This window comes from Scylla paramamosain, chromosome 29 (genome assembly GCF_035594125.1).
Source record: "Scylla paramamosain isolate STU-SP2022 chromosome 29, ASM3559412v1, whole genome shotgun sequence".
Classification (NCBI taxonomy): Eukaryota; Metazoa; Arthropoda; class Malacostraca; order Decapoda; family Portunidae; genus Scylla; species Scylla paramamosain.
In genome coordinates this window covers 877,439-904,822 of record NC_087179.1, presented here as the reverse complement: position 1 = coordinate 904,822, position 27,384 = coordinate 877,439, and the positions used below count along the sequence as shown (strand labels likewise).

General features: G+C 40.8%; 1 protein-coding gene across 1 annotated transcript in view; it reads right to left on the bottom strand.

The window, feature by feature from the left end:
• The window catches only part of LOC135115171 (leucine-rich repeat-containing G-protein coupled receptor 6-like), a 56,012-nt gene extending 33,418 nt beyond the window's left edge, over window positions 1-22,594 (bottom strand). The window contains exon 1 of the mRNA XM_064031659.1: window positions 22,493-22,594. Coding sequence (XP_063887729.1) covers window positions 22,493-22,540 — 48 coding nt within the window. The 5' untranslated portion in view covers window positions 22,541-22,594. The remainder of the gene's footprint in view (window positions 1-22,492) is intronic.
• Window positions 22,595-27,384: the final 4,790 nt, after the last annotated feature.

Below are 27,384 nucleotides of genomic sequence, written 5' to 3'. Positions count from 1 at the left end.
AGGTATGCTTCACACATCCTTCTAACTCAGCACTTCCTTTAATTAACATTCGATATGGTGGATTGTTCAATGGTATTATCGCAGATGTTACTCTATCACAGAAAGCCTTCTTTGACACAGGTGCTACAGTTAACCTTATCAGAATGGATATATTTCGTAAGCTCTCTTCCTCTTCTCAGGATCTCATCTCTACATTACCTCCTGATGTCAATCTCAGTGGTATATCTGAGAAAATTATTTTACCTCATGGGAAGGTACTCTTATCACTGCCTTTATCACCCCAGGAACCAGACATATGTGATTATTTTTATATTGTATTTGATGTGTTTTTCAGTGCTGATCTTCTCATAGGCTTCAACACCATGTGTACATATGATATCAGTCTTTTCCCTGCCATCAATGAAATCGCTCAAGGGGATACTTATATTCCTGCTATTCTTTCCTCTGATACTTCCTCTCTTGCTGGTGTAGTGACATTTGTTCTTTCTACTAGCGATCAGATGTTATCTACACGGGATTCTTGTGTTATGTCATCTATTTTGCCTATCTCACAGCTTCATCACGTCATCACTCACGGTATTCATCTGACGCCTGGTTCCAGACCATCTTAGACTCCCAGTTAGACTCCGTTCTTTCCACAATCGATGAAAATTGATTCTGCAAAATCCGGCTGAAAAATGTTACATCTACACCTGTCAAGCTGAAAACAGGTGTGCTACTCGGAGAAGCCTTGCCTTACTTTGAGAAAGTTGTAATCTCGGATAATTTAGCTTCTTCTTCCATCAATAATGTATCTGCATCTGATAGCCATAATATGTCTTCTCTGCCGCCTATCACAGATGATCACATATCTGTACTTGATTTCCCAGAATCTCAACATGAATTACTCGCTCTCCTAAATTCTTTCAGGAACGCTGTCTCGCTCCCTGGTGAACTTCTGGGTCACACAGACGTCATCACTCACGCTATTCGTCTAACGCCTGGGTCCAGACCATCTTACACCCCCAGGGTGACACACAGTCGTCGTGTTCTGCTTGAGGAAGCTGTACGAGGTATGTTATTTCAAGATGTAATGGAACCTGCTTGTTCATCTCATAACGCTCCCATGTTACTCGTTCCAAAGCAACAAGGCTATTGGCGTGTCGTTGTCGATTTCAGAAATCTCAACTCATCTACCATTCCTGACCGTTATCCTATGCCGAGGTTGGCTGATCTTCAATCTCTCGGAGATTCAAATGCGGTATTTTCTACCCTAGACTTACGAGTACACTCAGGATCCTTCTAAGTTGAATTAGGGGAAACTTCCCGGCTATATATTGCTTTCATTACCTCCTCTGGCGAATTTATGTTCAAACGCATGGCCCAAGTCTACGTAACTCGCCTCTAATGTTTCAGAGATTGATGAATTCTGTTCACTCAGGTCTTATCGGTAAAAGTGTGTTCTGCTTCCTTGATAACGTTATCATTGCATCAGAGTACAGGATAATTTTCATACGCTGTCTCTACTTCTGTCACATTTTCAAGTTGCTGGCTTCAAGATCAAACTCAGCAAATGTTCGTTTCTCAAACAGCAAGTCAAATTTCTTGGTCACAAAGTCGATAGAGATGGTATTCACACTTTAGATGACAAGGTAAATGCTGTAAAAAATTTCCCTGTTCCTACTAATATCGATCAGATCAGGCAGTTCATCGGTCTTGCTGGATTTTATCGCCAGTTCATAAAAAAAAAAAAAATCAGACTTATCGCTCAACCTCTCACTCATTTGCGCAAGAAAAATGTTGCATTCATATGGTTTGAAAAGGAAAAAGATGCCTTTGATCTTAAAACTGCCTTGTGCCAATCACCTGTTCATGCTTTTCTAAATTTCGAGAAAGATTTAATTTTATACACTGATCCTTCTGGCTCTGGAATCGGTGCTATTCTCATGCAGAAAGATTCACTCGGTGAACATCGCGTATGCTAGCAAACTTCTCAACAAGGCAGAGCAAAATTATGACGTCACAAAGCGTGAAAGTCTCGCCGTGATCTGGGTGTTAACGTCATTTCCGTGAACTCATCTTAGGCTATAAAATTCATATCCACGCTGATCATTATGCAGTCACAGAGACCTTCAAAGGCAACAACTTCACAGGTCAATTTGCTCGCTGGCATCTCACGATTCAAGAATTTAATCCGACATGTTCATATATTCCTGGTAATGCAAACTCAGTGGCAGATGCACTATCACACAATGTTGCTACTATCTTCGTTATGACAGAAAATCCTGTCATGCCAACCATGGATGAAATAAGCAAACATCAAAGTTCAGACAGCTTCTGTTCTAGTGTTGCTTATTACCTCGAGTCTGGTGATGACACAAATCTTCCTAAGTTGCAAGTGAGTGCTGATACGTTTTTCATGCAAGACGATCTCTCATATAAGCCGAGTGATATCTCTACTGACGATTCTAGTGGGCGTTTATCTCAGCTCGTGATACCTCAGTCGCTTGTGAGTATCATACTTCACCACGTTCACGACTCACCCCACGCAGGACATCCAGGTCGGGACAGATGTCTCGCGCAGGCAAAACGATCATATTTCTGATTAGCTATGATGAAAGGTATCTTTTCAACACTGTGCGCTCTGTCCTCAGTGTGCTTCACACCGTCCATCACTCGGAAATGACAGTCCATCGGTTCCATACCCCATCCTTTTCGCCCCTTGGGATTCAGTCTCTGTTGATCTGCTCAAACTTCCACTTACAGAGAACGGTTACCTGTATGTTCTAGTTTGTTTAGATGGTTTCACTCGTTTCACCATTCTCGTTGCTCTCAAGGACAAAACTGCTACTTTTGTTCTTCACTTGATCGTCGACAACATAATTTGTCCTTATAACTCTCTTCCTGTCATCTTATCTGACAATGGCGCTGAATTCAATAATTCTCTCTTACAATAGATTTGTAAAGAATTTCATATCAAGAAATGTAACATTGTTCCTCACTCACCCAGTTCAGACAGCAAAGTAGAGCGTTGTAATAAACGTATCCTTGACGTTCTGCGCTACATAACAGAAGCAAAGCACTCCTGGAACGAATAGCTTCCTTAGATAGCCTGCTCTGTCAATTCAGCAATCCACTCCACCATCAACTAATCTCCACATTTCGTGCTGTTTGGTACCGACAAGCGTCTTCCATTTGAATTTCTCCACAGCGCGCCGCGTCCTGTCTACAACATGGATGACTGCGTCAAATGTTGTCTCCTCGATTTTCAGTTCACTCATAAGCTCAATCATCACTGCATCACTGCATCGCAAGCTGAGATACTGGGGAAACAACATCGCAGAGCGACAGATTCTTCCATTGAAGTCGGCGATATAGTCTTCGCTAGAGTTAACGATCGTAACTCTAAATTAAATCCATTGTTCTTTGGTGCACACAGTGTAATCGAATTTTTCCATAGTTACAAAGTAAAAATTCTAGATCACAAAACCTTAAGGGAACAGATCGTCCTTGTCGATCATTTGAACCGTGTGAACAAGGGATTCGATGATGAATGTGTACATCAGGTATCATTAAGTTCTGATTTAACAGACCCTTCATGCGACTTAAGCCTAACTACACACACACACACACACACACACATACACACACACACACACACACACACACCTTCTTACAGACTGAAACTTCGTTCCCATTCCAAAGTTTAATCATCCAATTTCAATATTGTGTATATATGTGTACATTTCTCTTTACTTATATGTGTTGTACATGTATTATATTATCTTATCCTGTCTTTATGTTATTATTAAGGTTCTCGTTCCGCACTCTCTGATGTTAATTGCTCCCATCATTGTTGTTATATCCAAATGCGAGGGCGCATTTTTCGGGGGGTAAGGCATCTGTATCAGTCTCAACAATTACTATTATTATATATATGTATATTTCACTATTTCATATATTCATCCCACGTGTACCATGGTCAGCCAGTTTCCACCTCTCAAGGGAATTTCACACCCACTTCCAGTCCTAAGGGATAACTATCTGCGATCCACTTTAGCTCAGATAAATACAGCCCGCATGGTAGTGAGCTTGCAGTTTAGTTCAGATAGAGTCACAGTTCAGTCAGATAGTTCATTTGAGAGTCAGAGTCGCCAGAGTCTTCAGAGAGAGGACAATCGTCACGTTATAATTTCGTCTCGAATCCAATGTATACTGTCAACCTACTATTAAATCAAGAAGAACTCTCATCATCGTGTCTTTTACTCGCACACACCAACTACATCAACTTATACCCACGACCTCCAAGCTGCCAGAATCATCACTTCTCACTACCGGTTCTCCACGCTACCAATACACTATATATATATATATATATATATATATATATATATATATATATATATATATATATATATATATATATATATATATATATATATATATATATATATATATATATATATATATATATATATATATATTGGAGGGACACTGACCAAGGGCAACAAAAATCCGATAAAAAAAAAAATGCCCACTGAAATGCCAGTCCCATAAAAAGGGTCCAAAGCGGTAGACAAAAAATTGATGAATAAGTGTCTTGAAACCTCCCTCTTGAAGGAATTCAAGTCATAGGAAGGTGGAAATACAGAAGCAGGCAGGGAGTTCCAGAGTTTACCAGAGAAAGGGATGAATGACTGAGAATACTGGTTAACTCTTGCGTTAGAGAGGTGGACAGAATAGGGGTGAGAGAAAGAAGAAAGTCTTGTGCAGCGAGGCCACGGAAGGAGGGGAGGCATGCAGTTAGCAACATCAGAAGAGCAGTTAGCATGAAAATAGCGGTAGAAGACAGCTAGATATGCAACATTGCAGCGGTGAGAGAGAGGCTGAAGACAGTCAGTTAGAGAGGAGTTGATGAGACGAAAAGCTTTTGATTCCACCCTGTCTAGAAGAGCAGTATGAGTGGAGCCCCCCAGACATGTGAAGCATAATCCATACATGAACCGATAAGACCCTTGTATAGAGTTGGCAGCTGGGGGGGTGAGAAAAACTGGCGGAGACGTCTCAGAACACCTAACTTCATAGAAGCTGTTTTAGCTAGAGATGAGATGTGAAGTTTGTAGTTCAGATTATAAGTAAAGGACAGACCGATGATGTTCAGTGTAGAAGAGGGGGACAGTTGAGTGTCACTGAAGAAGAGGGGATAGTTGTCTGGAAGGTTGTGTCGAGTTGATAGATGGAGGAACTGAGTTTTTGAGGCATTGAACAATACCAAGTTTGCTCTGCCCCAATCAGAAATTTTAGAAAGATCAGAAGTCAAGCGTTCTGTGGCTTCCCTGCGTGATATGTTTGCCTCTTGAAGGGTTGGACGTCTATGAAAAGACGTGGAAAAGTGCAGGGTGGTATCATCAGCGTAGGAGTGGATAGGACAAGAAGTTTGGTTTAGAAGATCATTAATGAATAATAATAAGAGAGTGGGTGACAGGACAGAACCCTGAGGAACACCACTATTAATAGATTTAGGAGAAGAACAGTGACTGTCTACCACAGCAGCAATAGAACGGTCAGAAAGGAAACTTGAGATGAAGTTACAGAGAGAAGGATAGAAACCGTAGGAGGGTAGATTGGAAATCAAAGCTTTGTGCCAGACTCTATCAAAAGCTTTTGATATGTCCAAGGCAACAGCAAAAGTTTCACCAAAATCTCTAAAAGAGGATGACCAAGACTCAGTAAGAAAAACCAGAAGATCACCAGTAGAGCGGCCTTGACGGAACCCATACTGGCGATCAGGTAGAAGGTTGTGAAGTGATAGATGTTTAAAAATCTTCCTGTTGAGGATAGATTAAAAAACTTTAGATAAGCAGGAAATTAAAGCAATAGCACGGTAGTTTAAGGGATTAGAACGGTCACCCTTTTTAGGAACAGGTTGAATGTAGGCAAACTTCCAGCAAGAAGGAAAGGTAGATGTTGACAGACAGAGCTGAAAGAGTTTGTCTAGGCAAGGTGCAAACACGGAGGCACAGTTTCGGAGAACAATAGGAGGGACCCCATCAGGTCCATAAGCCTCCCAAGGGTTTAGGCCAGCGAGGGCATGGAAAACATCATTGTGAAGAATTTTAATACGTGGCATGAAGTAGTCAGAGGGTGGAGGAGAGGGAGGAACAAGCCCAGAATCGTCCAAGGTAGAGTTTTTAGCAAAGGTTTGAGCGAAGAGTTTAGCTTTAAAAATAGATGTGACAGCAGTGGTGCCATCTGGGTGAAATAGAGGAGGGAAAGAAGAAGAAGCAAAGTTATTGGAGATATTTTTGGCTAGATGCCAGAAATCACGAGGGGAGTTAGATCTTGAAAGGTTTTGACATTTTCTGTTAATGAAGGAGTTTTTGGCTAGTTGGAGAACAGACTTGGCATGGTTCCGGGCAGAAATATAAGTGCATGAGATTCTGGTGATGGAAGGCTTAAGTACCTTTTGTGGGCCACCTCTCTATCATGTATAGCACGAGAACAAGCTGTGTTAAACCAAGGTTTAGAAGGTTTAGGAGGAGAAAAAGAGTGAGGAATGTACGCCTCCATGCCAGACACTATCACCTCTGTTATGCGCTCAGCACACAAAGACGGGTCTCTGACACGGAAGCAGTAGTCATTCCAAGGAAAATCAGCAAAATACCTCCTCAGGTCCCCCCAACTAGCACAGGCAAAACGCCAGAGGCACCTTCGCTTAGGGGGATCCTGAGGAGCGATAGGACAAGATAAAGATATGAGATTGTGATCGGAGGAGCCCAATGGAGAAGAAAGGGTGACAGCATAAGCAGAAGGATTAGAGGTCAGGAAAAGGTCAAGAATGTTGGGCGTATCTCCAAGACGGTCAGGAATACGAGTAGGGTTGCACCAATTGCTCTAGGTCATGGAGGATAGCAAAGTTGTAGTTCACCAGGATGATCAGTGAAGGGAGAGGAAAGCCAAAGCTGGTGGTGAACATTGAAGTCTCCAAGAATGGAGATCTCTGCAAAAGGGAAGAGGGTCAGAATGTGCTCCACTTTGGAAGTTAAGTAGTCAAAGAATTTCTTATAATCAGAGAAGTTAGGTGAGGGGTATACAGCACAAATAAATTTAGTATGAGAGTGACTCTGTATTCGTAGCCAGATGGTGGAAAACTCGGAAGATTCAAGAGCGTGGGCACGAGAGCAGGTTAAGTCATTGCGCACATAGACGCAGCATCCAGCTTTGGATCGAAAATGAGGATAGAGAAAGTAGGAGGGAACAGAAAAGGGGCTACTGTCAGTTGCCACAGACACCTGAGTTTCAGTGAGGAAAAGAAGATGAGGTTTAGAAAAGGAGAGGTGGTGTTCTACAGATTGAAATTTAGATTTTAGACCGCGAATGTTGCAGAAGTTAATGAAAAAAAAGTTGAGGGGGGTGTCAAGACACTTAGGGTCGTCGACAGAAAGGCAGTCCGACCTGGGGACATTTATGGTCCCCTCCCCAGATGGGGAGTCCGAGGCTGGTGTAGGAGTCGCCATGATGATTTTAAAATTTTTGAGTGAAGGGTGTGTGTGTTATTAGGTGCTTGTAGTTTTGTGTGGAGGAAGAGAGTTGTCTTTAGAGGGCAGGCTGTGACTGCCCCCTTTTGTTGTGAGACACAAAGGGAAACGTTCAGTGAGGTCACAGCTGGGTTTAATGATAAGTTCACAGCACCCCCTGAACAGTGCTTTAGACCTCACTGGGAGTAATTATCGTTTTGGCATGTGTCTACTGCCTCCTCCTGTGAAACCTCCACACACACTCATTTTTATTTTTTTTTTCATAGAAGGGGGGGTGAAGAAAACAAGTCACAAGTTAAAGAAAAAGTTGATGGGAAGAGAAGGGGTGAAACAAAGTAAGAGAAAGATAGATTGTGGGACTACCACGGTGTGTTTTTTTTTTTTTTACATGCAACAGTAAAGTAAAGAGGAATCTGCGATCTCCACACACACACTCCATTACCACTCCACACTCGAATTTATCCCGTGAGAACGCCGCCCCTCTATTCCCCTCAGGGCCTCTTAGTCTCTGAAGAATTTGCTCTCAATACAAACCCCACACATGTATCGCCTCTCGCTTTAACACATTCCACCTCAAATACACCTCTTCCCTCACATATACATACATATAAAGAACTTTAATTATGAAGAGAATAATACTACATGATATAAAATGGGTAAATAAGCCTTATATTAACTTATAACTAAGAGTAAGGATAATGTTTAAAAGGAAAACGGAACACGGGGGACACTAAGAAAATATGTTCTTTTCAGGGTAAACTCTGACAAAAAATATGACAGAATTAAGAATGACATCAATAGGAAATTAGAGAGAAGGTTGTCCAACACTAGATTCGTTCAGTTCAACACAACAACATATGCGAATCAATTGTCATCTGATGGTGTACATTTTACAGAAGGGAAAAAAAACTAATTTGCAACATAATTTTTCATTGTATCGGGATATCTTTCAGATAATGAATCGGGGTAAGGGACATTAGTGGTGGCTATGTTACCCGACAGTTTACTGCTGATCTCATCACAGTAGCTAAAAAGGAATCGAATCCTAGCCAGAAACTCACCCATCATTAAAGTCCACTTCTAATTAGTCATAATGTATTGCATAGTCTAAACTTAAAACAGAGGAAACCCATCAACTGACAATGGAGGAACTACAAAATAAAATGACTGGGTTATAGGATATCATTGCTCATCAGAAAGATGTAATTGAAAATTTGACTAGTAATATGACTTCTCAACCCAAGGCTTCAGTCGTTTCCCCTTCCTCTTCAATCTTAGTAAAACCTCGTGATATCCCTGAGCTTTCTTCACATGACTTGGAGGATATAGAAGAAGGACGAAAACTATATATATATTCCTGGACAGAGCAGAACAAGTTACCTCTGATGATGAAGCTAGAGTGCAGATTGCAAATACCAGACTTAGCTCTCAAATTACCCTCTTAATACAAAACCAACAACAGAAGAATTTGTCAAACCTAGGATACCTTAAAACTTTCCTTCAAAATGAATTTATCAGGGAGATGAACTTTTGATGGCATGGCAGCTTGAACTTAAAGAGCTGCAATATGACAGGCATACTAGCTCTTATTCTTTTAATCATAAATTTAGATGCCAGTATGCAGCAGTAGAAACTATACCAAAGAGAAATTTCCAAATAGAGACCAAACTATTAAAACTTTATCATGGATTGCCGCCAGAGACCAGAGAAAAACTAGAGGATTTCTTAGAAGAGAGCTATCCTCTCACTAAATTTATAGAATGGAGCATGAGAGAAAATTCCTTTTTTCTTCAGGAAAAAAATAAAAATGCCTGTAATCAAGATGAATTACAAACCCAAATAAAATAAAAATGTCAAAAGAAGTGGAAGGCTTGATGAAAGAGGGCAGTATACAAAGGAATACAAAGGAATACAAAGGAAAGCCAAACAGCAACAGATCTTTTGGTCCTTGCAAGGCTGTTTGGTAACTACTTCTAACTAGCTACAGGGAAGAGAGACAGGACAGCACAGCAGAAGGCTCCTCGCCACCCACCATTCCATCCAGCGTGGAAATAGTTGGGAAAAGTACCATTCAGTTTGGAAAAACTGACTTGTAATTTTCATAGGAAAGGATGAAAGGAAATTCTACTATTCACCCTACGGTGAACTTTATACACCTATCTGAAAATGAACATGATTTATAATAAAATTGGTATCTGTAAAATAAAAGAGTTTATTAGTGAAATCAGTAATTATTCGGACAAGAAGAGAGCTTATTGGGGATTAGCTTTTAAATATTTGTCTATTTTGTTTTTAAATTATTCAAATAGAATTGTTGTTTACGGTTTCTGCTGGAAGTTTATTCCATATATTTACTGTGCGATTAAAGAAAAATGCTTGGCCTTGAGGGATTTAAAACATTTGGGTAAAATATTGAATCCATTATTCCTTGTTAGGTTAGAATGGTCAATGGTAAAATATCTATTTGCATCAAGGTTACTATATCCTTTAAAAATTTCGAACACTTCAATTAAGTCTCCTTTTATCCTGCGCTTTGTTAAGCGAAATAGGTTTATTTCTTCCAGTCGTTCCTCATACGGCTTATTACGCGATCTTGGAATCATCTTAGTGTCTCTACGCTGTATCTTTTTCTAGTTTTCAATGTCTTTTTTGTAATATGGTGACCAGAACTATACACAGTATTCTAGATGAGGGCGCTCCAGTGAGTTATATTAGGCAAGTATAAGCTTTTCTGACTTAAATTTAAAAAATGCTCTAGTTTATCATTATTATTCTGTGTTAATTTGTATTTGTGTTACGCTTTTTTCTTAGCCAGAAGACAGCATCTGATTTCATTATTCCACCATTTCGGTTTGGTGTTCTTTATCTTCTGTTTGTTTCGTAGCGGTACACACAAATTCGTGGTTTCATTTAACTTTTTAGCGAACACTTCCCATGCTTTGTTAATGTCTGGTGTTCCCAGCAGTTTATTCCAGTCTATGGATGCAAGCTGCATGCGAAGTTTCTCAAAGTTAGCACGCCGATAGTCTGGCTCTTTTCTTTATTTCGCTTACTTTAGTTTTGTCAAAATTTATGGTGAAAAGTAAGCTACGATGATTGCTTGAACTAAATTCTGGTCCAATTTTTTACGTCTTTTATTGGTTCTTCATCAGTTGTTAAAACAATATCTAGAATATTGTTACCTCTTGTCGGATGCATGATGTGTTGATGGAGGGAGCCTTCAAGTATGCACTTGTAGAGATGCTGGCCTGCGTGAGCAGTCAGTGGTTCATCCCACCTCGTGACTGGAAGATTAAAGTCCCCCATAATTATGCAGCTATTTACGCAGCAAATGTCCTCTGTTAGATCATAAAGTTTTTCGTCTGTAGCGGGTGACTGGACTGGAGGACGATAGACGAGAACTAATGCTATTTTACGAGATTTATTTTCTATCTGGATGAAAGTGACGTCTATATTAGCAATGATTGAGGTTGGCAACAAACGAGGGTGAAAATTACTTTTTACGTAAAATATAACACCGCCTCCTGCACGGTGAGTTCTCTTGCAGCTAAAAATGGTGTAGCCAGGGAGTGAGTACTCGACCGAGTAATTTCTGCTTGATGAATTTATCCACGTTTCCGTGACGCCAATGATGTCGTAGTTTTCAAGATAAGTAAGCGCTGCGGTACTAATCCGGTATCGGGAGGCGATGGTATGCAGGTGGGGCCAGACAATTCCCAGGGGAATTTCAGCCGTGAAATCTCAAAGATTCCTGTAATAAAAGTAACACAAAACAAGGGAGGACAACAATGATCTCATAACAGGACAATTTGAAATAGAGAAAGAAAAATTAACCAGGCTACAAGTACAAAGACAATAAATAAAAAAAAAAAAAAGGTCAAAACAGACAGGGCCTAGCACTGATACCTAACAAACGTATCACTATGTTTGCGTCAAGAAGCGTTGTGTAATTTGTATGGAGTCTCAACTGTACAGGAAAATAGAACAGGTAAAACAAAACAAGCAGCGCGACTGGTTGTTTATCAGTAAGGGCTGCTGGTCCTGTCGGTCAGGTCACAACACGTCTGCTCCACACAAGCGTAAGGGCACGACTGAGCGGAAGGGCAGTAAAAATAAGTGGTGTAGAAATACTTTTGATACCCAGGAGTGTTGAGGACCACCCAAGGCTAAATACTGTAGTTGACTAACACGTAGAAAATACCTCCCCTACCATATCTATCACCGTAAATCAATGACTAGTGCGGGTTTTAGTAGACACCGGTAGTGGGTATACCATAATTCAACAGCAGCACGGAAACTATATTGTAGAATTAATAAAAAAAAACGTGCCACCCCCTGCTGAGAGGAGTAACAGAAGCACCCCTAAGAATACTGGATTCAGTGTGGTTGGACACAGAGTAGGTAGAGAAAAAGCATGCAAAAGGTGGATTCCGGTAATGCCGGAGAGCTATCTGAGTTCGGAGCTACTGTTGGGTTGTGCTGTTCTGGGAAAAGATAATCTGACTTGGGATCTTAAGGAACAAACTTTAATATGGGGAAATTAACTCTATCCTATCAGTTTTGTCCTGAAAAAAGGAAGAGTAGAGAGTCACTGTCATTCTTTGTAATCTAAGGCCATTAACCAGCTCAGGGCTGACCAAAAGATAAATCTGGCCTCTTACAAAACAAAATTAATTCAAATCATTATTAAGAAAAACTCAGGAACTACTGTAATTATTCATCCAGAAAAGAATACCAAAACCATTCCAATTTTGTACCACAGTAAATGCGCAAAAACAAATATACTATACAAATATATAGGAGTAGCTGAGAATACAAAGTATTCTCAACTACTCCTATAGAAAATGATTCAATACCATACATGGACCACTCAGAAACTAAGGGCAGTAGAGAGGAAACACTGAGACAGTTACTAGCAGCCCTTGAGTGGAAACACTTAACCAAGACTCAAAAAGAGAATCCCAGCTCATTAGTTCTGAAATAAAATAAATTATTCATTCTTGATTGAAATGAAATTGGAAGCTTTAATTTACCAACTACAAAAATGTACTTTTCCAGCCCAACACCAGTAAGAGCACTTAGGTACAGGTAATCGGCCGCTGCGAAAGAGATAATTGAAGAGATGTTGAGAGAAACGGAAGAGAAACAGTTTATAGAACCATCAACAGCAGCATGGCTTAATCCCACACTTTTGTTAAATAAACCCAATGGAACCAATATGATGCGCCTAGATTATATGGCCGTAACTCAGCATTTAGTGGCAGACATTTACCCGCTAATACGGTTGGAAGAATTAGTGGAAACCGCAGTAGGTCACAAGTACTATGCCACTCTAGATCTGAAAGATGTTTATTTACAGGTAACCTTATATGAGGACAGCTGTGACGTCACCACTTTCAATGATGGCGTCTCTTTGTAAAGATTTAAAAAAAACCTTTCAGACTTTCTTGTTCCCTAGCTATTTTCTTCCAGACAAATCTCTCGAATCTTAGTCCCAATAGTAAGAGAAGGCTTGGTCAGAAATTACCTTGATGATATTATTGTGTGGTCCCATGATTTTTAATACCCTAACCACCAGATTAGATAAACTATTTCAAAAATTAAATGAGAGTGGAGCAAAACTAAACCTTTCTAAGTGTGCATTTGAACAAACTGAAATGAAATCCTTAGGACATATTGTTTCAGAAAGTGGCTGTCGACCAGACCCCGCATATGTAGAGGCAGCAGTGAGGGTGAAATCTCCCACTAAAGTAAAAGAAATATGGCGTTTTATTGTAAACACGTTTAGCATTTTGCCAAAATAGCTTGCCCACTCACTAACTTGATCAGAACAAATGTGGTATTTAAATTGACCCATGAGTGCCAACAATCTTTTGAAACCCTCGAATCAAAATTAGTAGAGGCCCCTGTATTGGTAAGAGCAGATTTTTCCAAAAAGATTATAGTCACCAGTGATGCAAGCAACACACATGTGGGTGGAACACTTAATCAAATTCATGATGATGGCACTACCTCATCCATAAAAAAATTTTCCAAAAACTTTAAGCTGCAGAAAAGCGTTACTCAGCCACTGACAAAGAAGCTCTAGTTGCTGTAATATCATGTAAACACTTCCGACATTACCTCTAGAATACAAAATTTCCAGTACTCACGGATCACCAAACTTTAGTCACCATATTCAAAAAAAGAAAACAATGGTTTAACCATTTTGAATTGAGTGTTGTCCTTTCCGGGGATTCCCTAGCCTGAGGCGCTGCCACACACATACCAAGACACACCTAATGTCAAGTACTTCCTACCACAAAAATTAAATGGTGCTGTAGTATATATACACTGTGATACTCTATAAAAGGCAAGTTAGTGTAATATATGTATTTTTTTTTTTTATGATACTTGCATTTTTTTTTGCAAACACCACAATCCCTGGCAACGTTTCCTCCAGACGTTGTCACGTCTCCATGGATAGCCGAATGAGGAGGTCACACGGTCATTAGTGACCGTGTTAATCCATGATCACTTCATCTCGCGCCGCTAGTTAGGATGGAGGCTAACTCTTCCACTCTCTCTCGCCACCTCCACAGCCGAGAAAAAGAGCTTACTTAATCAGTAAATAAGTATTTTTTTGGAAGAAAAAGCTAATAGGGGGTCATTACTTGACCCCTCAAGAGCTGTTGCCCGAGCAGCGAAAGCCACCAATGTACCTTGACTTTTACCTCGATGGTGGTGTGGAAAAAAGTTGTAACTAAAGAATAAAAATATAACATCATAGTTTAAGGGAAATATCATATTTAGAAGGAAACCTATCACATTTAAACGAAATTCACAATGGAGAGAGAGAGAGAGAGAGAGAGAGAGAGAGAGAGAGAGAGAGAGAGAGAGAGAGATAGATAGATAGATAGAGAGAGAGAGAGAGAGAGAGAGAGAGAGAGAGAGAGAGAGAGAGAGAGAGAGAGAGAGAGAGAGAGAGAGAGAGAGAGAGAGAGAGAGGTGGTGTGTGGGGAGCAAAATTATCAGCGATACATAGGTTCTAACCTGATAATTGCCCATTGTAAGGTTTGGCAGAGCCGCAGGTCGGGGAATCCTCGGTAAGGACAACGCCTAAACGCTAAATTCAAAATGGTCAGACTATAAGTCCCAAAGAATGAACCGGCAGATAACTGAGATCAAAGAATATAGTTTTGACATAGTCTGTGATAAGGGAAAATATAATTATGTGGCTGACTAAGTTTCAAGGCCTGTGGCAACAATCAAGCCAATCAATGAATTATCCTACCTGGGGAAAATCAAAGAACTTAGACAATTACAAATGGGGGAGGATAAATGGAAAGTAATGATTAAATAACTGGAGGTAGGTCAAATTCAAAGAAATGCTACCCCCGGACAACTCTCTTCCAATTTACAATGTATTATGTAACAAAATATAATTATGGTATTGTAAATGTATTATGTAACAAAAAATAATTATGGCAGTGTAAATTTCAACCTAGTAGTTCCAAAGTGCCTTAAAGAGGAAGCTCTTAAATTTGTACATTAAGTCAAGCCATTTAGGTCAAAAAAAAAAAAAACATTAACCAGGGCTGGAGTTTGGAGTCTGAAGCCTGGAAAGAATTGCCTGCTCATCATAAACTTTTAGATAGGCTAGGGATAGATTTAACTGACATGACTGCAGGCATCAATAATTTTAGGTATGTACTCACAGTAATGGTGCTAATAGGTGGTAGTAGGTAGACTAGATTTTACCGACTCAAAAGTAAGAGTACTGAGGAGGTAGTCAAAAACATGGCAAATTATGTAGCAGATTTTACCCTAAAGGGATAGTGACAGATAATGGCGGGGAATTTACATTATGGGACTTCAAAGTGTTCTGCAGGAGGCACCAGATGGAGATCCACTACCTCACTCCATATCACCTGCGAGGGAACGCCATGGTGGAGCCCCAGCACAAAACTTTTAAGATGATGCTGACCGCCCTCTGCCATGGATATCCTCTCCACTGGCCCAACATGCTGGCCTAGTGCCATGCCATACTGAACACGGTCGTCCACACAACCGTACTTTGCATTCTTGCGATTGTGTGGACGGACGGCAGTTCTATCACTGCTGGAGTTGTCGTAGAAACTCTGCAGGGAGACACTATTGAGGATGTGCCCTGGTTGCGGTGAGGCAGCAGCTTACACATCAACATGGCGGAACTTGACACGGCGGTGCATGGCGTCAACCTGGCCATCGCATGGGGAATGAAGACCAGTGAGCTACGAACGGACTCCAGCACTGACCATCGCTGTATTGGTGAAGCACTGAATGGCCGTGCTCGCCCTCTAACCAAGGCAGACGGCAAGATGTTAATCCGCCGCCGCGTAGATGTCACCTGGCAACTGGTGACAGAGTTCCGTTTGGTTTTGTCTGTGACGCTCGTCCGATCTACAGAAAACAACACCTGAAACCCAACTGGCAATTGCTGTGGCAGCGGCAGGAGACAAACCGAGTAACATCAGGACCAGCATTGCAGACCTTCACATGCATACTGATCACCTAGGCATCAAACGCACCCAGTACTTCGCATGGCGTGAAATTTCTCGGGAAGTTACGCGGGCCGAGGCACGCGAGGCCGTGAATCAATGTGACATGTGCCACATCACTGACTTGGCACCGATGAAATGGCGGCATGGCTCGCTGGGTGTGGAAGAGACGTGGTGGCGTTTAGCTATAGACATTACTCACCACCTTGGTCTAGATTATTTGTCCATCGTCGACCGCATGCAGTCCTGGTTCTGTGTATGGCGGGAGTTACGCAGGTCAAAAGATGATACCATCGTGAAGGAGCTGGAACTGGTGTTCTGCGAATGGGGAGCGCCCTCAGTGATAATGACACCATTTCGCAGCTTTTGCAGCTTTTGCCGCACGCTGGGACGTGTCTCTTTGCGTATGCATCAAATCGCAACGGCACTCTAGAGCGCTATCGCCACACAGTGAAAGTAATTGCTGCCAGGAAACACTGTTCCATTACCGTCTATAGCTACGTCTAAGCATTACACCACGCGATGGAACTACAGGTGAGCTCCGGCGAGTGCCGTGTACTGCTGTCAGCTGTGAGACCGTGTACAGCCGGCTCAGAAACAGACAGCTGATGACACTACGCCAGGCGGCGGTGGAGGCGAGGAATATTCGACCGGAGATACCGTGTGGATCACGAAGCGAGGCGAGAGATGCACCTCTATGTCACAGCCTGCTGTCATTACAAGGGTGACCTCACTGCAGGTGGCGGAGGTCGACTGTATGCCACGGCATGTGCGGGACATGCGAGACCGCGACTTTATCACGCAGGATGACTCTATACAGCCAGGCACGCACGACGCGGTGGACGACCCTCCGCTGTACATCGGCGTGCAAATGCATCAGGAGCAGCATCAACAGCAGCAGCATACGCTATACCCGCAGTCACTACGACCTCGGCAGGCATTAGCAGGTGATCCAGAAGCGACGGATCAAAGGACCACACTCCGGTGTAGCACTCTACTGCGACGCTCACCAAATCGATTATGCTCTGATATTGCAGATCAGGGCGGGGTGTAGTTTTTTTTTTTTATGTAGGAAGGATACTGGCCAAGGGCAACAAAAATCTAATAAAAGAAATGCCCACTGAAATGCCAGTCCCATAAAAGGGTCAAAGCAGTGGTCAAAAATTGGTGGATAAGTGTCTTGAAACCTCCCTCTTGAAGGAATTCAAGTCATAGGAAGGTGGAAATACAGAAGCAGGCAGGGAGTTCCAGAGTTTACCAGAGAAAGGGATGAATGATTGAGAATACTGGTTAACTCTTGCGTTAGAGAGGTGGACAGAATAGAAGTGAGAGAAAGAAGAAAGTCTTGTGCAGCGAGGCTGTGGAAGGAGGGGAGGCATGCAGTTAGCAAGATCAGAAGAGCAGTTAGCATGAAAATAGCGATAGAAGACAGCTAGATATGCAACATTGCGGCGGTGAGAGAGAGGCTGAAGACAGTCAGTTAGAAGAGAGGAGTTGATGAGACGAAAAGCTTTTGATTCCACCCTGTCTAGAAGAGCAGTATGAGTGGAACCCCCCCAGACATGTGAAGCATACTCCATACATGGACGGATAAGGCCCTTGTTCAGAGTTAGCAGCTGGGGGGGGTGAGAAAAACTGGCGGAGACGTCTCAGAACACCTAACTTCATAGAAGCTGTTTTAGCTAGAGATGAGATGTGAAGTTTCCAGTTCAGATTATAAGTAAAGGACACACCGAGGATGTTCAGTGTAGAAGAGGGGGACAGCTGAGTGTCATTGAAAAATAGGGGATAGTTGTCTGGAAGGTTGTGTCGAGTTGATAGATGGAGGAATTGAGTTTTTGAGGCATTGAACAATACCAAGTTTGCTCTGCCCCAATCAGAAATTTTAGAAAGATCAGAAGTCAAGCGTTCTGTGGCTTCCCTGCGTGATATGTTTACCTCCTGAAGGGTTGGACGTCTATGAAAAGACGTGGAAAAGTGCAGGGTGGTATCATCAGCGTAGGAGTGGATAGGACATGAAGCTTGGTTTAGAAGATCATTAATGAATAATAAGAAGAGAGTGGGTGACAGGACAGAACCCTGAGGGACACCACTGTTAATAGATTTAGGAGAAGAACAGTGACCGACTACCACAGCAGCAATAGAACGGTCAGAAAGGAAACTTGAGATGAAGTTACAGAGAGAAGGATAGAAACCGTAGGAGGGTAGTTTGGAAATCAAAGCTTTGTGACAGACTCTATCAAAGGCTTTTGATATGTCCAAGGCAACAGCAAAATCTCTAAAAGAGGATGACCAGGACTCAGTAAGGAAAGCCAGAAGATCACCAGTAGAGCGGCCTTGACGGAACGCATACTGGCGATCAGATAGAAGGTTGTCAAGTGATAACTGTTTAAGAATCTTCCTGTTGAGGATAGATTCAAAAACTTTAGATAAGCAGGAAATTAAAGCAATAGGACGGTAGTTTGAGGGATTAGAGCGGTCACCCTTTTAAGGAACAGGTTGAATGTAGGCAAACTTCCAGCAAGAAGGAAAGGTAGATGTTGACAGACAGAGCTGAAAGAGTTTGACTAGACAAGGTGCAAGCACGGAGGCACAGTTTCGGAGAACAATAGGAGGGACCCCATCAGGTCCATAAGCCTTCCGAGGGTTTAGGGCAACTAGGGCATGGAAAACATCATTGCGAAGAATTTTAATACGTGGCATGAAGTAGTAAGAGGGTGGAGGAGAGGGAGGAACAAGCCCAGAATCGTCCAAGGTAGAGTTTTTAGCAAAGGTTTGAGCAAAGAGTTCAGCTTTAGAAATAGATGTGATAGCAGTGGTGCCATCTGGTTGAAGTAGAGGAGGGAAAGAAGAAGAAGCAAAGTTATTGGAGATATTTTTGGCTAGATGCCAGAAATCACGAGGGGAGTTAGATCTTGAAAGGTTTTGACATTTTCTGTTAATGAAGGAGTTTTTGGCTAGTTGGAGAACAGACTTGGCATGGTGTGTGTGTGTGTGTGTGTGTCGCATTGTGAAACAAGGGTGATAACTGGTGTGTATGTGGGCACTTTAGCCCTTATTGGCTTGACGTCACACGGACGAGGGGGAGAACAACGAGAGATAAGGTAGCCTGGCCGGCAAGGAAGGGACAGCAGTACGCCTCCACCATGCCCGTTGCCTGGACGTCCTCATCTTGCAACTTGCAACTTGTTAAGGCGGAATAAACCATCATTTTATCATTCCATCACAGAAAGGTCTATGTTTCTCTTTTCCTGCATGGTGGATACTATTGTAACTCGTTTGGTTCATTTACAAATTACAACACTTGTCAAAAGGTGCAGAACAGCCATTGCTTGCCTGTGCGTCAGGGAAGGGTCTCGGTATCATGCCAAATTTCTCGCGGGTCCAAATTTCTCCCGGGTGATGTCCCTGCGCATGCGCACCATATCGAGGCGATAGCATCAAAAGCATCACCCAGGTGTATTATATATTTTTATGTATTATCAACTACTTTTAAGTTTTATTGGCAAGTTCCTATTTCTTTACTGTATGCGGATATGTTAGGATAGGAATAAGGCAAGTAAACAAGGTGATAACAGAACACCAAAATCTTCTCCCTTTGCCTATGTCAGGTCCTACTACTATGTTTTATATTAATACATTTTACGTATTGTTAACATCGGTCCGGAATTTTATTGACAAATTACTAATGCTCCATTGTCCGTGGAATATTTTAAACATAAAACATGGTGGTAGTGTCAAGTCCTACCACCATGTTTTATGTTTAAAATATTCCATAGACAATGGATCATTAATAATTTCTCAATAAAACTCCACACTAATGTTGACAGTACGTAAAATAAATAAAAATAAAATATGGTGGTAGGACTTGACATAAGCGAAGGGAGAAGATTTTGGTGCTGTTGTCACTCACTACCCTTGTTAACTTGCCCCATTCCTATCATAACATATCCTCATACAATAAAGCAGTAGTAATTTGCCAGTAATACGTAAGTGATAATACGTAAAAATATATAAAATACCTGGGTGATGTTTTAATGCTGTCGCCTAGATATGGTGTGCATGCGCAGTGGCGTCACCCGGGAATAATTTGGACCCGGAAAAGAATTGACAAGACAACGTGTTGGGCCAGCGGTCTGCTGGTGTGAGTTGTCAGTTATACATTTGTGTTGCAATGCTACTACGTTGGACAAGCGAGGATTTTGCCACGCTGGGCGAGAGAGGCTACGATGCAGCAGCTAATGTAGCTGTCCAGAGGGAGAGAGAGAGAGAGAGAGAGAGAGAGAGAGAGAGAGAGAGAGAGAGAGAGAGAGAGAGAGAGAGAGAGAGAGAGAGACCAGAGCCATGTTTGTTTACTGTTGACAAAAGTGCAGACCAACGGTTGTGCGTGTATGACGGGGCGCGCTGAAGAAATTGTTGATTTACAGAAAGTTGACAGAAAAAGTTGACGAAAGTGTGCTAATGTAACGGTGACTTTAGGTGGAAGGAACTTGTTTATGTGCGAGGCGGTTTATATATAATGGTTGGTACGAAAATGCAGCCAGAGACACTAACCTGATCCTTTGCTGACATGTAAGTGATTTTTCTTCCAAGTTTATATTGTTACAAAACTTGTTTATCCTTTATATGATATAAATTCCATTTGCCATTTTTTTTTTTTGAAGGGTAGGAATAAAAAATTTAGGATGTAAACAGATAGGTGAAAATATCTTTTTGATATAAACCAGTGATACACATATAATTTGATGTAACACCTACATCACTTTAGGATGCTATTTACTGAAAATTAAGGTGACTTGGCACACTCAAAATTATTTTTTGTAAATTCTTCACTCAAAAAATTTCTCATGAACTGGTTAGATACATTGTCATTTTTCCCAGTATAAAGGTCCCACAACTCCAAGGTAACAAAACTACCTACTAAAGATATCACTGCTTATTCAGAGAAAAAAAATATGAAACCTTTGTTGGTTATTTAGATACATATAATTTTATTTATTTATTTTATTTATTTATTTTTTATTTTTTTTCAAATCTTACTTTATCAAGTCGTTACCTCATGAAATATCTTGATTACCAGTCCTAATAATCTTGTCTGTATCATGTAAGCAAATTACCAGATCACCTCTTATACCTCTAACTAATGTAAATTCAAAATTATATTTTTTTCTTCTGAGGATTACTGCATATCTCATTTATTTTTTAGTCATTCTCCTTTGGGAACAAGAACTGCACAATTTAGGCCAAATGAGATCTGAATACTTTAATTTCGACACACCTAAGCATGAGTCCTCTATATCTAGTGCATCAGTCCCATTTATAATGACTTCTTTGTATTATGTGGATGTTATAGTTGATCAATATAATGAATTTGTACCATTATTATGTTTTATATGTATATATATATATATATATATATATATATATATATATATATATATATATATATATATATATATATATATATATATATATATATATATATATATATATATATACCATACTGACGTCACGGCCTGCCCACCAATCGCGCAGGTTTTCCGTTGAGAGCAGACATACCAAATCTTGTACTACAACTTTACATAATCTATCTTCCTCGACCGTCCGATTATGTATCTTACAATGATTTTTTATATTTATATATTATTGGATTTAATAAACTGAGCTCGAACACACAAAACTTTGCACATTTGCTCTCAAACAAAATTTGTTTATAGTTATTGTTTTCAATTATGATAAAATGCATGTAGCAAAAACATTCGCAAGCCGCCTAGTAGTTTTTTTTTTTTTTTTGTTCTCCGATTTATTTGATAGGTTTTAAAAAAGATGAAGATATATTAATGAGTCCATTATGACAAGTATAGTCATACAAGCAAGAGAGAGAGAGAGAGAGAGAGAGAGAGAGAGAGAGAGAGAGAGAGAGAGAGAGAGAGAGAGAGAGAGAGAGAGAGAGAGAGAGATGCGTTTGTTATACTAAAGTCACGTACGTTTGTTTCGACTGTAGACATGTACTTTACAATGCCACTAAAGAATGTTGTGTTAATGTCTATGGTGCTTAAAGATATTGAATTCTTCGGACAATGACTAAAACATTTTTGGTCTTGTTAAACGCACAAATTGTACGGAAATCAGGTGTGGAAAAATGTGACTTCTCCTCCTAAATCGATTAATTCCTAATTCCTGCTAATTAGGTCATGTCATCCAATGAATGACGATGAAAAATGCAAGATAATCATTAGCAAAGCCAGTGATCGAATAAAAAAGAATTACTGAAGCAGATATCATCTAACAATACTAATTATTGTTCCAATGCTTAATCATAAATCATACTATATTTTATATAGTTGTGGCAAATGTGCTTGGCATTTTCTGCCAGGTCTGTTGATAAGAAAACAATTATATTATAAAAATGGACACCTGAAATAATTCTAACAAATAACAACGGCTGCAACTTGCCTCCCATGTCCATGTGAGAAGCAGTGTCAGGAGGAATGTAGGAAACATCTTCTACACTCACTAGCTAGATCCAATATGAGGATGATACAGTTTGTAACACTCTTGAAAAGATAAGCGACTGAGAAACCAAGGCGTAATCAGGTGGTGGGAAAACATCAGATGTGGTAAATATCATGGCCTTGAACCCCATTATAATATACGCAATACTTATATTCACTGTACTTTGTGCGGCAACCTCAGATACTAAAGAAGTGGACGCTTTTCGAAGACATCTGGTACGGGGGTTCACATCATCTCACAAATAATGGAAAAATGAGGTCCAGTTATATTTTCAGATAGATAGATGGATAGATATTTTATTGACCACAACATAATACAGCATAAATATAATATATACATACAAATACACCATAACATGGTCCAGCACAAAATTAAAACTCATAGATTTCTAAATACTTAAAATATCTTAAAATAATTTGTGAATCAGGAACCCGTAGTGTGTTTTACTAACTACATACTCGTATAAACAATATAACATGAGTAAACAATGTCGTTTAATGTACTGACATCCTAGTTAAACAAACAGAAGCACTCTTTTAGATTATTTCTAAGTACTGATTTTACTTTTTACTGACACAAGTGATAAAAATGAACTAATAAGCTAGATTGTATAAAAATGTAAAAATGTTAGAATTATATTCTGACTATATAGCCGTTATTTTTTTCTACTTAGTTATATGAAGACAGAATTAGGTGAACAATTTTACACTGATCCATATTAGAATATTGCTCAGAAAAAATATCTTGGATAGTTACAAAATCATGACTATCTCTCACATGTTGTGTACTAGGACAATCTTGTACCACATGTGTTTCCGTCTGTATACAGCCACATGGACACAATCTCTCTTCTATAGGTAGACGACCACGTCCCCTCCTATTCCATCTGCCAGTCTCCACCGCTAAAGAGTGAGCTGACAACCTAAACATCCTCTCTCTTTCTGGTATACTATCCCTTACACGGTAAACCTCGTGAACAGATAAACCCGGATTGATTTCTCGGTAAGTCATTCTCCTAGATGATTCGGATCTCAAAATATCGTTCTTTAGTGATTCTGTTGTTAATATGATATCATCTAAATTATTAAAAATCAATCCGTGTACATATGTTCTCGTAGTATATCTAGTGTCCAGTACTTTATGTATTACCAACAATAGGGGATCGTCATTCATTACAGATCTTTCTCGCCACACTTTAGTGAAGAACTTTCTTTGTCTACTTCGTACAAGATCTTTTAAAGGTGGATATCCAGATTCAATGTAACACATATCATTGCAGGTGGTCTTCCTAACTCCAAGTAGCTGTTTTAATGCCCAGTTGTAGATTTTTGTGGCTGGTTTTAAGTCAGCGTTCAGCCACGACTCACACCCATACAGCACGGCTGACATGAGAGCAGCATCAAATATTCTCTTCTTTACGATAAAGGGCCAGTCACAATTCTTCTTTAAGAATAAAACAAATTTGTTAAAGTGTGCCATCTTTGCCTGCATGTGAGCCGCGACTGCCGCTGACACGGAACCGTCAGCTGTAAATGGTGAGCCAAGATAGGTGTACTGTGCGCACGACTCCACCACCAGGTCATCTACTCTTACTGCCTCTCTGTCGTGTTCTGTACCACATATAACAAAGAATTTTGTTTTTGTTGCATTGATCTTCATGCCATAGCTATCGCAGTACTGTTTTAGCAATGTTACTTTATTGATTAAATTATCTTTGGTTGTTGCAAGGAGCACCGTATCATCCATTAGGACTAAAATATGTAGCCAAGACAAGAAACCATCAGGATTACTATTTTCTTTGATAATCTTAATCAGGTCATTAACGTACAGGACAAAGAGCAGACAAGATGTTGAGCTACCCTGACGCACCCCGACCGTGGCTGCTACTATCACTGAACCAATGACACTTCGTTACCGCGTACATAGCAACAAGTGCCGCCAGCATAACACTACCACAACCCAAACGTTTCAGAACTGCAAATAACATACTTCTAGGTACCAGATCGTAAGCCTGAGTAAAGTCCACAAACATTACAAAAAGTTTCCTTTTCTTCCTTTTAGCCATATCAGTTAATAATCTTAATGTTACGATATGCTCAATGCAGCCACGACCTTTCTGTGCTCCAGCCTGCTCCCTGTATGGTTTGAACCATCTCTCCAGTCGCGCAAACAGTACCATATCAAAGAGTTTAGCGAGACAATTAATAATAGTCACACCACGGTAATTACGAGGTTCCCGTCTGTTACCTCTCTTAAATAACATGAACAGTTTAGCCGTAGACCATAGACTAGGATATGAAGCTGACGCGAATATAGTATTAAATAATGTAGTAATTATCAGCAACCATTGCCCTGTAAGTAGTTTTAACACACCGGGAGAGACTCCATCTGGACCGCATGCCTTGTCTGGCTTAATATTGTCTATTTGCTTCTGAACTTCCTCTGGACTTATCTGGTCATCTAGAATTGGAATATTTACTGGTAAAAGATTTCCGTCATCTAAATTATCTGCCACAGTAGGATTCAATACTTCCTCATAAAATTCTTTAAATTCCTGATCAGAAGGACGACCATCTTCCTTACAATCACCCTGATATTTACCCTTCCAATCTATCGCCCTCCATACTCGAGAATCATCACGGTCCTGTAGGAGTCTGTCCCAGCGGTCAGTGTATGTCCTGTCATGTACATCATTACCTTCACCTGCCGCCGTCTCGCCACGGCTCCTACTGCAACATTCGTACAACACTTCAGACACCTTTTCTGCAAACTCATCTACAGTGACATCATTACCATCCACATGCACATTAGAAATTAAATTAGAGAACATATCATGATTAATCTGATTGAATTTTATAGGTTTACTCGTCATCTTAGCACGCTCCGCAGTCCCCAGTAGTGATGCATGACCGCCTAAATGGTAGGCACGCCGTAACACATGGTCAAGATTGACTTTATTCAAGCATAATTGGACCGCTATCGGAGCGTGATCTGATGGCAAGTGTTCTGTCTGGTGAACCTGAAACAAATCAATATTCCTGACTAACTTCTCTGACGCTATACAAACATCCAACTCGGAAATCCATGTGCTATCTTTCTTAAATGTCAGATTGCTTACAAAGTGCTTCTCACGAGTTTTCAGATTGTTGATTACAATTAAGTTATTGTCTTTACAAACTGATGCTAAGGCATAAGCGTTATCATTGGGAGTATTTACATCATCTGGTATGAGTGGATATGCATATTCAGTATTATTGGCAATATCTCTTACAGCTTTGCCCAACCTCGCATTTACATCACCTAATATTAAACACTTATCACAGTTGTTTTCCATGAGCTTCTCGTGTATAGCTGCAAATGACTCGTGAGAGAAGTACAGTGAATCACTTGGGGGTATGTAGCAGGCACCAAACATTACTCCAGGTACACAACTCAGTTCAAACCACACCTGGTCACACATGCTCGTATCCACTCTTATTACATCTTCACTGAGACAGTTTTTTATCATAACAGTTGTTCCGCCACGATGAGCTGCGTTCTGATTGTAGCTCATGTAAGAAACATAGCCAGGCAAGCATACACGTAGCGATGTTTTCACTTCATTCAGTGCCACAATGTCATATTTCAGTAACATATCTTCCACATTCTTCTTTTCTAACTTAGTTTTGCAACCGTTAATATTCCAAGACAAGATTTTAAGAACTCTAGTATTATGTTGTGGTCGACCTAAAAACCCTGCCAGTTCCGCTTATCGATCACAACACCATCCTTGTAGAGTTGACGCTCTCTTGCGTTAAACACAATGTTGCAGCCAACATTTTCCGGACGTTCCTTCTCTGCTTGCTCTGCTTCACGCAACCTCCTCCACTCTGCTCGGACACTCGGGTGAACATCCTTCTTAATGAAAATAGTCTTGTACGCTTCTGTGTTGCATTGTTTGAGATTCTTAGCCTTGTTGAGCACAGCATCCCGGTCTTGCTTGGATCTCACGGTAACCAGGATGGGACGAGAGCGCCGTGGTCGTGCTCCCCCAGCAGCACCACCGTCACCCAGCCGTCGGACACTCAGCACCTCGCTCGTTGCACCAGCTGCATCCCAGATTTTGTTGACCTTATCCACGTCCTCTGTCTCACCGTCCAGCTCTTCACCGTTATCTGGGACACCGAGTATTACTAAGTTGCATTCTCGTTCCTTCCTATCCAGTCCTTCAAGAAAACGTTGTTGTTTTGATATTATTTCAGCTTGCACGTTGACCTGCTGCTGCAACTCAGTAATCTTAGTGTTGATGACACTTCCAGGTGACGTTAGTGCTTGTCTCAGGTCTGCCAATTCCTTTATTACATCGTTCAACTTCTCTGCAATAGAATCTTGTTCACTCGATGCAAGAATACTCTCTATTAGTTCGTCTTTTGACAACCGAGAAAGTTGAGTTTTCTGTAATTTTCTGAAATCTGACAACTGTCTTGCCATAATGAGAAGATGGGTAGGTAAGGTGTGGCAACTGTGGTTGCTATGACAACAGCCCAGTCAGGTTCCAACTGCGCATGCGCCACCTGCAGAAATCTGGTCGTGGGGAGGGTTTGCCCAGGCACCACAGGTTTAAAAGGCAAATAACGGCTAAGTCCAAAACTCCTCTTCTACATGAAGCAACCACAATGGACTCACGTACTTACTGCGTTGCTGAGAGAGTGTTGAAAGGTCGTAGGGTCTCTAGAGTCTCTTAAATCGTAATAAAACAAGGAGCACCTTCCCTCTTCTGTTTCAACACAGGCGCCATCACACACACACACCAGTAACACCAGGGGGCTTCAACGGCGTCACTAAGCCCACAC